Source organism: Lagopus muta, chromosome 11 (genome assembly GCF_023343835.1).
Source record: "Lagopus muta isolate bLagMut1 chromosome 11, bLagMut1 primary, whole genome shotgun sequence".
Classification (NCBI taxonomy): domain Eukaryota; kingdom Metazoa; phylum Chordata; class Aves; order Galliformes; family Phasianidae; genus Lagopus; species Lagopus muta.
The window spans coordinates 9,561,621-9,577,189 of record NC_064443.1 but is presented as its reverse complement, the minus strand read 5'-3'; the positions used below and the strand labels follow the sequence as shown (position 1 = coordinate 9,577,189).

The 15,569-nt window shown below is 43.1% G+C and overlaps 1 protein-coding gene across 3 annotated transcripts in view; it reads right to left on the bottom strand.

Moving 5' to 3' along the window:
* The window catches only part of MGLL (monoglyceride lipase), an 89,278-nt gene that overhangs the window by 24,407 nt on the left and 49,302 nt on the right, over nt 1-15,569 (bottom strand). For all 3 annotated transcript variants that reach the window (XM_048957887.1, XM_048957889.1, XM_048957888.1), the window contains one exon: nt 11,361-11,467. In XM_048957887.1, coding sequence (XP_048813844.1) covers nt 11,361-11,467 — 107 coding nt within the window. The remainder of the gene's footprint in view (nt 1-11,360; nt 11,468-15,569) is intronic.

Sequence of the window (15,569 nt, the reverse complement as noted above, 5' to 3'; positions counted from 1 at the left end):
AAAGCAAACACCTCCACTGTAAGCGGCTCCCTGACTGCCAGACTGCTCAGAAGACTTCACAGTGGATGCACACACCTTCAGAGAAGACTATTTCCAGCTGGCCATAGGTTTCATGAGACCTTTTGCAATCCTCATTTTGTTTTTACAAAGAAAATGCTCAGGGCTGAAAGGAATGTTACTGCGGTGCTGGAAAATCTCATCTGGGTTGGAAAGCGAACAGAGGCTGACCAGATGTTCTGTTCTGCTTACTAATGGACTAAGAAACAAAGAGGGTCGCACTGCCAGAGCCTTTCAGTTTTGATGATTAATTTTTTAAAATCATTTTCCCGAATCACCAGCCATATTTCTCAGAGTTCCCCCTCCAACTCTTTAGCAGCGAAAACCATTTTTTTTTTCCCCTAAAATAACAGTCCAGGACTTATTAACTTCCTAGTAGCATAGCAAAGTCAACCTTAAAACCCATGAGAAGACACTGAGACAAGAGGTGAGGAGAGCATTTCTAAGGGTCAGAGGTGCCCAGGCCTGGAGCAGCACACTCAGCTGGAGCAGTGTTTGCTACCAACCAAACCTGATTAAAAGCTGAACTTGGGCCATTTGTGAAAAAACTGGCGGATGCTATTTGCAGGAACAAAACACTCTATGACCCAGGGAGTGTCCTCCCGTCTGTGTTCCTAATAAGACCATGTTTAATAAACAAAGAAATGCCTTTTCTGCTCCACATTCAAAATGAATGTGCAATACAAATAACATGAGCAACTGAAAACACCAGACATGGTGGCAAAACATCTTTCTCTACACCACTCTAATTAACAGGAAGAATCTGAAGATGTGAATCAAAAAAAGATGAATTTTCCCTTCCTTCTCTGTCTGTTTTGCTTCTGGGCTACGTTGCTGCAGCATTCAATGTCTTGCTTGCAGCCACTGCTGGAGAACAGTTTGAATTTTAAAAAAGTCTTTGTCTCTTTTTTTTTTAAGAAAGAGAAACGTCTGTTCATGGTGGGACTTGTGGGAGCGGTCACTTAGAAGGGTTCAGAGTCTGCAACCTACACAAATACCCTCAGGAAAATCAACGTGGTTAGTTATTTATGGAGAAAATCCACCCATTTTAATCAGGTATATGAGCTTCGTAGCAACACACCACACCTTATGAATGAGCAAACAAACCAGCAAACATTGCATATCAGAACTACACAGTATGCAAAGTGTGTACCAGCTGCTTCTTTGCACTTTGGCAAGTATCTGTTGCTCAAGCTCTCTGAGAGCAAGGACCATTATGGGGCGTCTCCTGAAGCAGAGGCTGTGGGTTCTGATGCCTCACCTGTAAGACCCTGTTATTGGTTCAGTCCCTGTTCCAGCTAATAACATTGTACAGAACGCAACAAATACGGGGCAATCGATTTCCCTGGGGCAGGCCCAGGAAAACTGTTAGAGCAGTAATTTGGTGAAAAATAGGATGAGACAACCATGGTTTTGATCAAAGCAAAAAAAGCATGCGGCTTAATTGAGACTTCCTGTGGCTACAGATCGCTGCTTACGGGATCTGAAGGGCAATTCTTTCTTAAAGTGTTTTGAAAAGTTGTGCGTTCTTCACTGAGTAGTTCCCCCCACTACAGTAGCTGCTCAGCTCAGCAAGAGCAGTTTCATTCAGTTGTTTGCAATGTAAGTAGGGTACAAAGTGCATGAAAAATTAAGCTGAAATGGCTAACAACAATTTATTGGCCACTTACACATTTTGCTTTTCTTTGTAAAGGCTTTCCTTTGCCTTATTTCTTCAGTGCAAATAAGAGCTTTCTTTGTATACTACACTCCTTAACGATCCTGTTCCTAGAGGTTAGCACTGAACTAGACACCAACCTGAGATACACTGTGTTCCTTTGGGAACTGCTATCTATTTGAAAAGGGATTGAAGGAAATTACATTATGTTTTAATCCAACAAGATTTCCATACACACAACATCTTCTTCACTTTTCCAATGCTGTTCGATAACCTAGAACAGCCATTTGTACTTCAATAGGATGACAAACTCCACATCTGTGTAAGATACATTTATAGGTGACGGATCATCAGTAATTAGCTTCTGAAACAACCTCCTCCAAATTAGATACCACTGACAAACAATAGCAAAGCTGGTCACGTTAATGAAATGCTGTTGCTATGGGGAAAAAAAAATATATCCCTGTAAAGGTGAAAATAAACACATGCTTCCTTTTTCTCATTATGCAAAGGCACCAAAAAGCATTGAAGATAAAGCTGCTCCTAACTATATGCACCACTGAACCGTACTTTTAAAGGGATCATTTCTTCCCCCATTTCAAAACCTCCTGTATTTAAATTTTGGAAGAAGCATCCCAAATGCTTGCGGTTAGATGTTCTTTAGGATGTTCATAAAGTCACAGACATATTGAAGTTGGAAGGGATATGTGGAGGTTGTCTAGTTCAAGGTCCTACTGAAACCCATTTAATCAGGTACATGCCCACGTGGTGAAAACATTTTTTCCTTTTGTCTAATTGGAATTTCTCAAACTGTGACGTGTCATTTCCTTCATCCTATCACCATGAGCATCCAAGAAGAGTCTGGTCCTATGTGCTCCCACACTGAGTACTCGTAGACAGCAGTAGAATCTCCTGATAGCCTTCTCTTCTAAAGCTAAATAAACCCAGTTTTATCAGCCTCTCCTTGTACATCTTGTTCTCCAGTATTCTAATTGTTTTGACAGCCTTCCTCTGGCCTTCCTCCAGTATGTCAATGTTTTCCTTGTACTGGGGAGCAATTTGGACCCGGCGCTTTAGATGTGGTCTCACAAATGCTCAATAGAAGGGAATAATCACTTCTCTTCAGTTGGCTACAGTTTTTCCAGTGCAGCCCAGTATGTGGTGGCCTTCCTCACCGCAAGGTCACACTGTTGACCCATGTTCAACTAGTCTGCAAGGATCTCTGGGTCTTTTTCTGCAAAGCTGCTTTCTATTCATTCATTTCCCAACCTTTTCTGCTGCACAGGGTCGTTCTGCCCCAGATGTAGGACCTCACAAGTGCCTTTGTTGAAAGCCCATTTCATGCCAGTTCATTTCTTCAGCCTGTCAAGGCCCCTGTGAATAGCAGCCTTCTATCATACACTTGCTTTCCACATTTTGGTATCTCTGTAAGCTTCCTGAAAGTGCTTTCTATCCCATCATCCACATCACTAATTAAAAAGTTCCACTGATGATATATACAACATCTTTTTACTGTTTTTTTTTTTTCCTCTGAAGGGTACATATTCTTCCAGATAGCATCTTGAGGCCAATGTCCTTGCTGATATGAACTAATATGTTGCTGTGGAAGTCAGTAAATGATCCCTGGAACAAAGTCTGAAGCAAGTTTGATGTCTGTCCAACTGCTCCAGAGAGCAGGCATATCTAGTAAAACGAAATGATCTGTTCTCCCAGCCTAAGCTCTTTAATAAACATCTGGTCCTTGTCCTTCCACCCTCAACCATCTTGCACGCAGACATACTCCTACAGCTTGCAAAGTGGGTTATGGGAGGGCAAGTAAGCTGCTGAAAACATTACAAGAAGTTGTCAACTTTCCTTCACTAATAGGAAGCATAGTGACATGACACATGTCTGAGCCTGCCTTCTGTCACAGAGATCTTTGATTTATATTTGTAAAGACTGAGTATAGATGACAGTTACACAGGTCTTTGAGACCACAGAAGCAACACAACAGGTTGAAAAATGAAATGAGCTCATTAAGTCAAGGCTATTTCATAGAATCATACAGTTGTTTAGGTTGGAAAGGACCCTTAGAGGCCATCTAGTCCAACTCCCTCTGCAAGGAACAGGGACATCTACAGATTGATCTACCATTTATCTGAATAAAGGATGTCATTCCCGAACATCAGGACCCCTTGCCCAAAATTCCTCTGATTTAGTTGTAGCATCATCTGCACTTCACACAAATTTAATGGTCCGCTCCTCTTTACCATGGAGAGTATTTCTCATCTGAGAGGCAGAACCATAGAAGGCAAACTAGAAGGTCCTAACCCTTATAGACGAAGGAAACCTTTTAACTTTCCTGAATGAATGACACATCTTTGTCATGCAGCCTGTCTGTTAACAGTGACAGGTTGAGGAGCATGGTCTGGAAGGTGGCCAAAGCGGCCAGCTCCACGCTCAGAGTTGTTGTGTTAAAAAGAGAGCATTCTGTTCCCTCTCTCGTTGTTTCCCCTCTCACTAGGGCCCGTTGTTACAGCCTCACGCCTCCTTGTGTGAAGGCCAACAGCGAGGCTTTGTTCAAGAAGCAGCTGCTGAGAAGATGTACTATCTCATGAAATGACCTACTGACATTTCTCCCCCTGCTCATTAGTAAGCAGTGAATAATTAGGAGAACTAGGGCGGATTGCACGGCCTGTTTCTTTCAGAGTAAAAAATCAGCTCCGTAGATCCTAATGTGCCCCAGAAGGGATTCCCTCGTATTGTGGGTTTTTTGCAAGGCCAGAAGAGCTGTGAGAAGACACAGAGAAGGCTGTGCATCGCCTTCCTCTCATCACTTGATAGTGCCCAAAGCTGGATGGGACAGGGCTGAGGACAGGGTGTCCCAGCCGTGACCAGGCTCCAGTCCCTGTTCACCTCAGCTGCAGCAAGAGCAACTCAATTTATCCAGGAACCGAGCCAAGGATCCTGCTTGCCTGCATGACATGTGCTTGTTTACTGAATAATCTTTGGTACAGGGTGGGTCTACAGCAGTGAGGAAATGGCTGAGTGATTGCAAGTAGCAGAGTAAGTGGGGGAACAGAGGAAATGATGTCTAGTCTTTCACAATCCTTACTGCAGTCCAACGTGATTGTCTAGTGATGTGCACGTACAGGGGTAGTGGGGATAGAGCATCTGCATTGCCTTCCCCTCGTGCAAACAATGCTTGCATCCACTCTGGCTTATAGGCCTGCTCTGTATCACTGATTATGTGACAAACCTGTCTGACTTCAAAACAACGGCCAGGCAAACAAAAAGATTTTTTCTTTCAGCCGCCTTGGTTTGTTTTGGCATGTTTTCATAGCACGCATTGGATGACATGACACAACTAATGTCAGGGACTCAACTGTCCCACTTATATGTGCCTGTGCCAAAAGTGTACCCAGTCCTCACAATTCCTCAACTCCTATGAGTTGTGCTTACTGTGCTTTCCCCCCATTTACATCAGCATGGTTTCCATATTATTCTCAACCAGTCCGTCAAACTCATGTCTGGAATGGAGGGAAGGGAAACACATCTGAGTACCCTTGTCCCTCCCCATACTCAAATGCTGTAGGCAAAACATTCCATTACAGATGCACAGGTCATGCTCAGACTCATCATCTGTTTATTTTCAGTTTGCTGTGGTCTGGCTGCTTCCTTGCTTGACAGTGTTGTTTCATCTGCCTTCACAAGACAAAATAAAAGCCACACATACATCTGCAAATCTCAGCTTGTGGTCTTTGCTCAAGCATGAGACACCATAGGTATTTGTTTTCTTGCTGTCTTCCTGCCTTGAAGAATGCCATGTGGTGATGGGCTGGCAGTTGGAATGGATAGTCTTAGTGGTCTTTTCCAACCTCACTAAGTCTATGGTTCTATGATCTCAATGTGGACAAAGGGTTCGCACTGACATGACAGGTCTGCTTCTGAGATGACTTCAGCCAAACTGGGCTGCAGATGTCTATGACAAACTGCTCAAAAATTGCTACACAGCTTTGTTCAGTAAAACTCTTCTCAAAGCACTCACAATTACCTGTTACACCACAGGTTATCCCCTGAGGTTGGGCTACGCTGTATTCTGGTATGTTTATAGGCACTATTCAGCATCCCTGTACTGTAAGAGGTATATAGAGATCACTTTGTCTATACTGATCACTTTTTCCTCTGAGATACGCATGCTCACTGCTACCAACAGAACCCAATCCCATGCAGCAGACTGAGAGACAGCAAGAGGAAATGCATCATCCAATTAAGAGAGTGCATTCAAGAACACAGGGCAAGTTAGACCTTTAAGCAGCATGAATCATTTTGCCTATATTTTCAAAGAGGTTCAGACCTCTTCTCCTTAGTAAACTGTCACTGCTACAAGACCAGCGGTCACCTGTCAGCAGAGGTGGATGGCAGGAGGAAGTTTACTCATTAGCTTTTGTTTTAACTCATTTGTTTTATAGGAGGACTTTGCTCCAGAATCCTACATTTTCTCACTGCCTACAGAATCTACACAATGTTCTGTAGTATCTGAACTCTCACCCCATAACCGCTGGTAAAACCCTGTGGTTTTACCTCCTGCGTGTCCTGAGCATGCTGAGCATTCCTCATGTCTGCCCTGGAGGGCAGATAAGTCTGACTGCTACCTTTGTTCAACATCTGGAGAAGCAAAGGCCAGGGAGAGCTAGACCGGCTGGGGACTGTACCAAATCTGGAGTCAAAACAGGGATAAAACAGCACTGGCTGTGCTCTGCCAGCCCAGCCCAGCCACAGGCTGTCCCCTATAGGCTCCTATTAACATACAGGGGATGCTAGGAAGAGAAAAGCTGAGTGATGGGGAAGACCAGCATGACTCTTCCCTGCTATATCCCCTGAGGTGCCATCACTGCTTTTCATGTAGCAGCATGTTTATGGCTCAATCATCCCCTGGGTTAAAAGGGGAGAATGGATGAGTTCCAGCAGGGACTCACGGGTCCATAGGACACTTAACATAGATCAAGGGTCAAAGAATCATTTAAGTGTTCCCTTATATCCCCGTTACTTTTGCTCTGACACAGGTTCTCAGTCTGGCAGTTTTTGAAGCTATATATACAGATTTATGTCCATGTACTTGTACCACCGCAGGACAGATTAATCACCACTTAGCAGCTCTCTCTCCAATCCAAATAAATGATCATAAAATGCAAAAAGATGGACAAGTAGAGATAATCTGAAGAACAAACAGGCTAATTTCTCCACAGGGAATATACTTGTGGAATTTAATCCAGAGCTCTGAAAAATTTCCTTCTAGGTTAGGAATTTTCTGTTTGGAACCACTAGTAAAAATATTGAAAGAGAGCTTTTGTGAAGAGGATTTGTGAAGAGTTGGTGTTCGTGCAGAAGAAATACACAGGAAGAGAGGGGAACTCACTCTGCTGCCCTGGAACTGCCACTGCTAGGTGAACAAATACGTGAATTCAGAAGAAGCCCAAAAGGGAACACACCAGTATGGGACAGTATTTTGTACTCCTGCAAGTGCTGATATTTCCAGACTCCCAGTGGTTTCACATCACCAGGAGTGTTGCTCTCTAGGAACATTCCCTCATTCTGGTGTCCATGAGCGGTTCCTTCTCACTGCAGTATCCTCGTTTTTATTAATGCTCTGATTAGTGCTGACATCCTTCTTAGTCGTTTCCCCCCTCCCAGTTTGTCTGTGCTGAGTCCTTTTTAACCTTTCTCTTCAGACCAATCCTTCCCAGTGCTATGAATAAATAAAAGCCTTCTGTTCTCATCAACAAAATGGTCTTTTAACAGTTGCAAGAACAACACAGCAATCACTTGCAAAAAAAAACCACAACTAATATTTGAAGCATTTAAAAGCCTACAGCTATTTTCTGCTTTTTAAAAATACACACTTAAATAGAGAAAGCAACAAAGAAATTAATGGGGAGCACAAGCAGCAGTAGGTATCTGAGAGGGACTCTTAGCCCATCTGCAGTGCTCACCAGCATTGCAAAGCACTGTCCTCAAGCAAATCTAAAGGCTAAAATCTGCTGCCTGGTTAGGGCTAAGTAATTCACTTTCCTCATTTGCATACCAGAAGACCATTACTCATTACGCATAAGAAGCACCAGCAATTCTGAGTGAAAAAGATGTTCTGTGCCATCACTGTTAGAAGTGTAAGATCTAAGTGAATGTATTTTTGTGGACCTTGGATCTTGGAATGCTTTTGTAACCATGATTAGCTGACATGTACTTTTGAAGGTGAAACTGTCGTTCTGGTTTCAAGCCATGTAATGCAACCATACAAATAAGATGCCAGCAAATGAGATGTTTCAAGAAGTGAGACGAGGATAGCAGGAACATCATGTGCTTTACCAACTGAAAATGCTTGGATAGGGGAAACAAAGCCACATTCTCTATCCTTTATTCTCATCTTCCTTGGCTTTCTGCTTCACCCTAAAGATAACATAACAAAAGGAGCTGCAATCTGTCTGCAGGTCCGTGAAGAATTACCATATCGCTCCAGTTTGTTGACTCTCCCATGGGTATTCCCTCTAAGAGGGCTTCCCTAAATTGATTGCCAATAACCTAATGTATTCGTCTGTCTCTCTGTCATCAGAATGTTGGCATAATAAACAGTAATATAGGAAGGAAACCAAAATGTGAAATTTCATTTCAAGGAAGCTGAACCTGGCAGAAATACATAGCAGGGTCATCTCAGCAACCTTAACTCATGAAGCTGCACTCCAGGTACATTCAGAAACCACGGAAAACCATTACCTGCCTATTAAAACACAAGAGACCACAGAATGAAATGCTGCATTACAAAGAAATAGCATTTTTCTCTGCCGTGAGGCTGATATTAAACAAAGCAATTTAACAGCATTAGGTGTAAAGGAAACCTAAGAGGTCTTCTGGAAATAAGTTTTCACCACTATTGAGGAAAGTTTCTAATAAGTAGCTATGAGATACAGCTGTCTTGAGGTTAGTGTGAAATATCTGAAAGAGCAAATGCACTAATAACATACTCTGAGACACTGAGAAAGCCAAGCTGGTGCCACTTCTCTGGTGCCAATAGGAAGACACAAATTCAGACGAGCACTGTTACCCTGTGATATGCCAGCCGTTTTGCTGTAGCCTTGCATAACAAGAACCAGTGGTGCAGAGCAGCCTTCAGCGAGATTTACAGCCCATGCATAAGCTTTTACAGAATCAGCAGTATAAATGGAAATTATTTTTCCTTCTTTTGACTGAAGGACAGACACTGTATAAATCAGTCAAGTCACACATACTACAGCCATAGCAACTTCCCAGCTCATTTGGGAAATCATGCTAGCCCTGCAGTGGAACTGCATGAATAATATCATGCCTGTATTGGGAAATGTATCCATGAGTATTTATCATGCCTGTATTGGGAAATGTATCCATGAGTATTCCAGAACAAGAATAAACGTCCAGATCAAAAAATCTACACCAAGCCCTTAAGAGTTACCATAAAAAAATTACAAAGGGAAAGCAATTATTTTGCTAATGCAATTGAATAACTAATATTACCCAAAGATATCTGAAGGATGGGACACAATGAGGAAACACACCAGTGAGGTGACTTGGGAAGGGGAAAACAGTGGAGAAAAGTTGTAATCCTCCATTTGCTCTGGGCAGATTTGGCAGTGAAGGTGTGTGTCATAGCATCGTAGTGGAAGGGACCCTTAAAGGTTACTCAGTTCAACCCCACTGCAATGAACAGGGGCACCTACAGCTCCATCAGGTGCTCAGAGCCCAGTCCCTGTCCTACAGCTCAGGCTGTAACTGTATTACTCCAGACAAGGTCTGTCCTCACCACTCACCTCTTTAGGTGGAAAAATTATTTTACAGAGCCTAAAATACTTTAATTGTCTCTGTAGCTTAGTGAATCCAGTCTCATTTAAATGAGTTCTTTGTGTAGTACAACTGTGTTTTCAGTGTTCTGCTTTCAGGTTCCTCTTTGCCCTCTTCCTCTTGTGATGATGAAAACCAAACTGAGTTGACAATGAATACTGTAAGTCTGACAGAGAGAATGAAGCTCTTAAGCAGCCCAAGCAACCAGAAGTGAAGTAAAGATTAAGTGAACTGATGAATTCAGCAATTCTGTCCACGGGAAGAAAAACACAACATACCTACGCTTCTCTAGTAAAAAAAAAGTCAAGGAAAAGAGAGCAAATAACTGTCTCTTTATGCAGCACAATAAACACCTGACAGGATCCTTCACCCCAAAGCCCCTTCCCACCAACAGAAGAGTCATTCTCTGTACCAAATCCATGCAATAAATACAGTGCTCTATCACTTTTTCTAGACTCATTGCTTCAAATATTGCTATTTCAACTCCTCAAAACCGTTACTGAGTGTTAAGGGAATAAGGAATGAAGGCATACTCAGCATGCACAGTGAGCAGCCACAGTCCTGGGGTGCTGGGCCCTGGCCAGCCATCTGAACAAACTGCTTGTGCCTTGTTCAGTCACCTTTTGCATACATTGTTGTCTACCAAGAGCAGCTTCAGGGTGAACAGCACATAGTCCATGCCTCTGCCTTTCTCATGAACTTTGTGCCATATAGATACCAAAAGAGGAATGGAGATCTTTTCTGCTGGGATGGCTGCACACTCCCACTAGCCTATGTTCGAATCAGAAGGAAGTATATTGAGGTGAATGAGACCACACTTACAACATTTGTGCCCATTTAAGGAGAAACAGACTCCTATGGTCAGCAGAGATACTTTTGCATAGGTCAACTGTCTTTGTGAAGTCAGCTCTGCATGGCACATGATCTGCTCTCTGTAAAACCACAGACAGTAGTTTATATATTCAGGACTGGATACTTTTTTTTTTTTTTTTGGTCAGGGAGAATTCTGTGCACCAAGTGCAGTGCTGTGAGTGAAAAGGAGTCATGAAAGCAAAACCAAGGTGAAGCTGTGAGTACTTGAATTTGGTAGGACACTGCCTTTCCTTTCTCAGATTAAAGGGTGCAATGTCTCACTTGTTCTCCTTTCTACAGCTTTCAGGATCTTCATGCTCAAGTTCAGCAGTCTTGTCTCTGAGAAGAGCTAGGGAGAACCTTCCGTTGTATTCCTACGCTTCCTAAGCTTTCCAATGTCCTTGGAGGATCTGCCAGAAGGAGATCAGATTTGCCCTGAAATCCATCCCATTTCGCCTTTCAGCTCAGAACTGACCTTGCTTTTTTTTCACTGCCATCATTAACCACATTGATTCCCTGCATCAAGGATGCAGCTATCTAGTTGTACTGCTGCGTGAAAGCTATGATGTCATTTTAGACCCTCCACTGCAATTTTTAGGACAACAAGAACCATGAATCCAGCAAAATTGGCTCCCAGTCCCACTACCACAGTGGATGATCCCTCCTCACCCCCAAGAGATAGGTGAAAGAGAACTAGTCCTTAACAGAGAAGTGAAACCAGCATCAGCAGTAACATTAATGGTAAGACTGAGGAAAACCCAGAGAAATAGGGTTGTATCTTATAGATTCAGTATGCAGATTATTACAAAGCTTCAAATACTCCCTTTCTCATTTATGCTGATGTGTATTTTATTGACTTTTCTCTCACTGCTGAGTAGCTTTAATGGCATTTGCCCCAGTAACGTCCTGAGCTGCTGTAAATCAAGTACTGTTTTAGGCTACTCACCATGGTCATGGGCAAATACAAACAAGTTAAGTTCTGTCAGCCTCTGGGCCAAGTCATCATAACGGCCGCAGTGTTCCCCAGCGCCATGAGCGATAAACACGAGGGCCCTAAATGGAGCATTAAGGTATAAATCATTAACTCGGCAATCAACGCACAAAGGCTTCAGAGCCGCAAGCAAAAACAGCACATTCAATTTAGCAACAGCATTTCAGATATCAGCAAATACAAGGCAAGTTAAATAAGGGCTGATGAGAGTTTTAACAAGGGAAAACAGATTGCCATCCTAGCCTACCATCGACTCGATCTTCACCAGCTGGTAGCAGGGCAGACACAAGTATGTCCCTGCACATGGGACAGACTTTGTTATCTGTTTGCAACCAGGATCTGCTACAAGTTCAAAATGCAGATGGGCATCAGCATCAGTCCTTGGGATGGGTAGCTACGCCTTGGCTTTGAGGCTTTCATGTTGCTCCTACCGTGGAAGTGTTGCCCATGAGTGTCATGGAGTTGGTATATCTTGGTGGTTTCAAATACAAATGGTCCTGAACATTTTACCTTGCACCATTGTCAAATGCTTCAGAGCACTCTTAAAGATGAAATTTCAGCAAAACAACAAATCTCATACAGAGTCCAGAGCTTTGCTTTGAGGTTGGAATTTTATCTTTTGACCCCAGTTCTGGTAATCTTACTATTACACCTTCTGCCCCCAAACAGTGGCTTCCCTTTGGCAATTAAAGGGACTTTTACATAGCCACTGTACAACTAGAGAGAGGAACCATGAAAAAAGTCTAATAGACATTTCTTTTTGAAAGACTTTATAGAAGTATTTATCTTCAAATATTACAGTTGCAGCAATGATGCTTTATCTTAACTGTGAGAATGACTAAAGTTGAATGAACTTTGCCAGTCTTTTCATCAGGCAAAGTCTGTGCAGAATTGGACTCGAAATGCAGTGGAAGTAGCAGTGAGATTATGTAAGTTTTACTGAATTCAACAGGTGACTTTTCAAAATCCAGGAGCATAAACATGACGTGTTCCTTTACAAGTGCCATCTGTCATTGAAACATCAGCAACGCAAAACAGTCAGGAGGCTACAGGTTTGAGATTCTCAGTACATTAAATGAACTGACAACACAAAATAATGCAGCAGTTTACAGCTAGTGATTTCCTCTACTTTATTTTGATTGAGGTTTTGAATACATTTTCAGTGTATTCACTGCAGTAAACTGCTTTGATCTTAATAAACTTAAAAAAAAGATGTGAATGATGTAGAAAATCCTGCTCTAGCTCTTTGATTAGCACCCGCTTCAAAGTATTTGCTCATGCTACACAGCTTGAAAGAGCACTCATTGAAACCAGAAGAATTTAACAGAGAGACTTCAAACACAGCAATGCAAAGATGCTCTGGTATCTGTCCAACACTAATCAGCAAGGCTGAGGTTAGGCCATGTAACACTTACAAATTAAAGAAAATTTAACTGAAGGTTTCAGAATGGTTGGTGTGGAACAGTCATTTCTTCCTTTTCAGCCTCTCCTATCAAAACATTTGTCACGTTATCAATACACTTGCTAGACAACCTGATTTCCAGAGCACAATGCCTACAATTATAGATCCAGACACTGAACCATTGAATCATTAAGGTTGGAAAAGACCACTAACATCACCCAGTCCAACCCCAACCCATCCTACCATGCCCACCAAACCGTGTCCCTTGGAGCCAGAGGTGGGAGAGATGGAAAGGCTGCTCATTTCACACTGGAGAATATCACCTTCCAGGAACAGAGCCATCACTGCTTTGCATGTCCCACCTCTCCCAGCTCAGCAGAGACTCCAGGCAGTCTCTGATGGAGAAACTAAGGAAATGCAAGGGAAGATCCACGTGTACCCATAGCAATAATGATCAACACAGTCAGTGAGGCTCTGTGTGCATCTCTCCTGCTTCCCAGCTCCTAGCAGTTCCTCTCTGCAGTGTCTCACTTAAACCCTCTGTTACTCTCTGTAGCACCAACCTTTTTCTTGCTGACTACGCACAGAGATTAAGGCACAGCTTGCCTGACTGCACACAGCCCTTCCTTTCACAGAGAAATATGATTTGAATATAAGCACTGAAATACATCAAGTGAATGAAAACTAATGGGAAGCTGCTGAAGAGATCTTTGCTGGGAAATGCTTGCTGATATTTCATCCCCCTGACAGCAAAGCCCTAATTTTGCTTTCATTCACACTGCCGCAGCACCGTGACTCTGCCTGACAGCAACCTGCTAGATCTCAGCCCCCTCATCTTCTGTGAAGCCAGCGAGAAAAGAAAAAGCTTCGTGCTGCAGAGAAGCAAGGTGTTCCTGCAACCTCTCATGCCAGCATGACAATTGTCATGAGCAAAATACTGAATAAAATCCCTGGGACTGTTTGTGCCATTGGAGCCCTAATGGCAGTAGCTGTCAAGACAGCTCAGGCACTTTTCAAAGTTTTGTCCTTTGACCACAAGATGTGACAAACAAGGAGTGAAATCTTCAAATTGCTATATCCAAACAGAAGCAGCTCCATCTTCAGGGTTTCTGTGCACAGGGGCCATGCTTCAACACCTTGAAAACCTGAAGTTAGTCTGAGCTTCATCTGAGCCAGGACTGAAAGATTTGGCTCTTTCCCCTCATCTTCCATTTTCCAAAAACAAGTTTAGATTTGGCAAAGAGTACCTGAAAGCAGTGTAACAAATACATGGTGCACATATTTTCCCTGGCAAGCTGGTGTGCAAGTACAGCGAGTGACTGCTTTGAGTGACAGCAGTGCTTCACTGTATGTAAACATTTTTGCAGACACCCCTGCTCTCAAACTGCAATGGCTGGATAGGAAAAAACATGTCTGAGATTGCTTTGAGTGGAGGGGCTTCTGCGAATTGTTTAAAATTAATACAGAAACCTTTTGAGGCTTGTGTGACTGCAGTGCCTCAATGGCAGTGTTGTTTAAGCAAGGTTTGCGTATTGGCCATGCACCAAATCGATCCTGGGGAGAAATTTCTTCACCTCCAGCTCTTGCAATTTCAGTGATGAAATCCTTGCAAACATATAAATCTCAGGTAGAAGGCATGGCTCACAGCCTGCAAAGCTTTCTTGTGTGGACTGACCCATGCCTGAACCCACGAGTTCTAGTTTCTAACCACAGGCAGATCGACCTGACACATCTTTGGATGCTTCAGCTGGCTTGGGCTGGTGGAACAATAACTGCTGAAATGGTGCCAAAGTGCTGTTTTGGCTTCTGCTCAAGACAGCACCTCGGATGTATGTGATCACACATTTCCCCATGATCCATGAGTGTGTCACACACAACACCGAGGCACAAGCTGGGGCATAAGCGTGCCAGCTCTCACCTCACCAATGCAATAGCAATTATGGCTGTTAAAGGAAAGCAGTTATTGATTACTGTTTGCAAAAGCAACAGTTTTCACATGTCCCTGCTCTTCCCATTGCCTTCTCCTTCTCTCTCCCTCCCCACAAGAGGTTTCTGCCTCCTGGTACTGCACAGCTTGGCAAACAGATGTGGTTACTTAGCACAACAAGCAGCAGGACAATATTAGTTTTTACCATTATCTGCCATTAGGAGGTAATGGTGCATGCCACGACCAGCCCTTGCTCCCTCATCTCCACTGGGCTGCTCTCCCATGGCTTCATCAGCCTCTCCTGTGCTGCAGCTGCACCTTGCAGAGCCAGCAGCACACCCAGGTGTCCCTGTGCAGGTGGGTCAGGCTGTGAGCAGGGTGGTATGATCTTCACATCTTGTCCTCCAGGGGCTGAAGCACTTCCATGAGGCCCCTGTGTGATACTTCATTGCCAGAAAAAGTTTAAGAACATTGGGACTAGACCAAAGTGCTGAAGAGAAGATTTCTATGACTACATACATAAAAAATCCAATATTTTCCACCCTATTTGAAAGCACCCCTCTTCAGAACAATATTTAAGTATTTGCTTAACCTCAGGAAACTCCCTTTGGCTCATGAAAGTCAGTAGGACTTACAAAGTACAAGATTAAAGTTTAAAAACAAAAGGATTTATAAATGCTGTTCTGCGTTAGGACTGATTTAATCACATGCAGAAGTGATTTCCTGAATCAGACCCTGGCAACTTAACCTAATACCATGTTATTCTATGGAAGGCAACTATGCATTCATTCGATATGATCCTTTTGCCAGAACCAGATCAACTCTAACAAAGAAC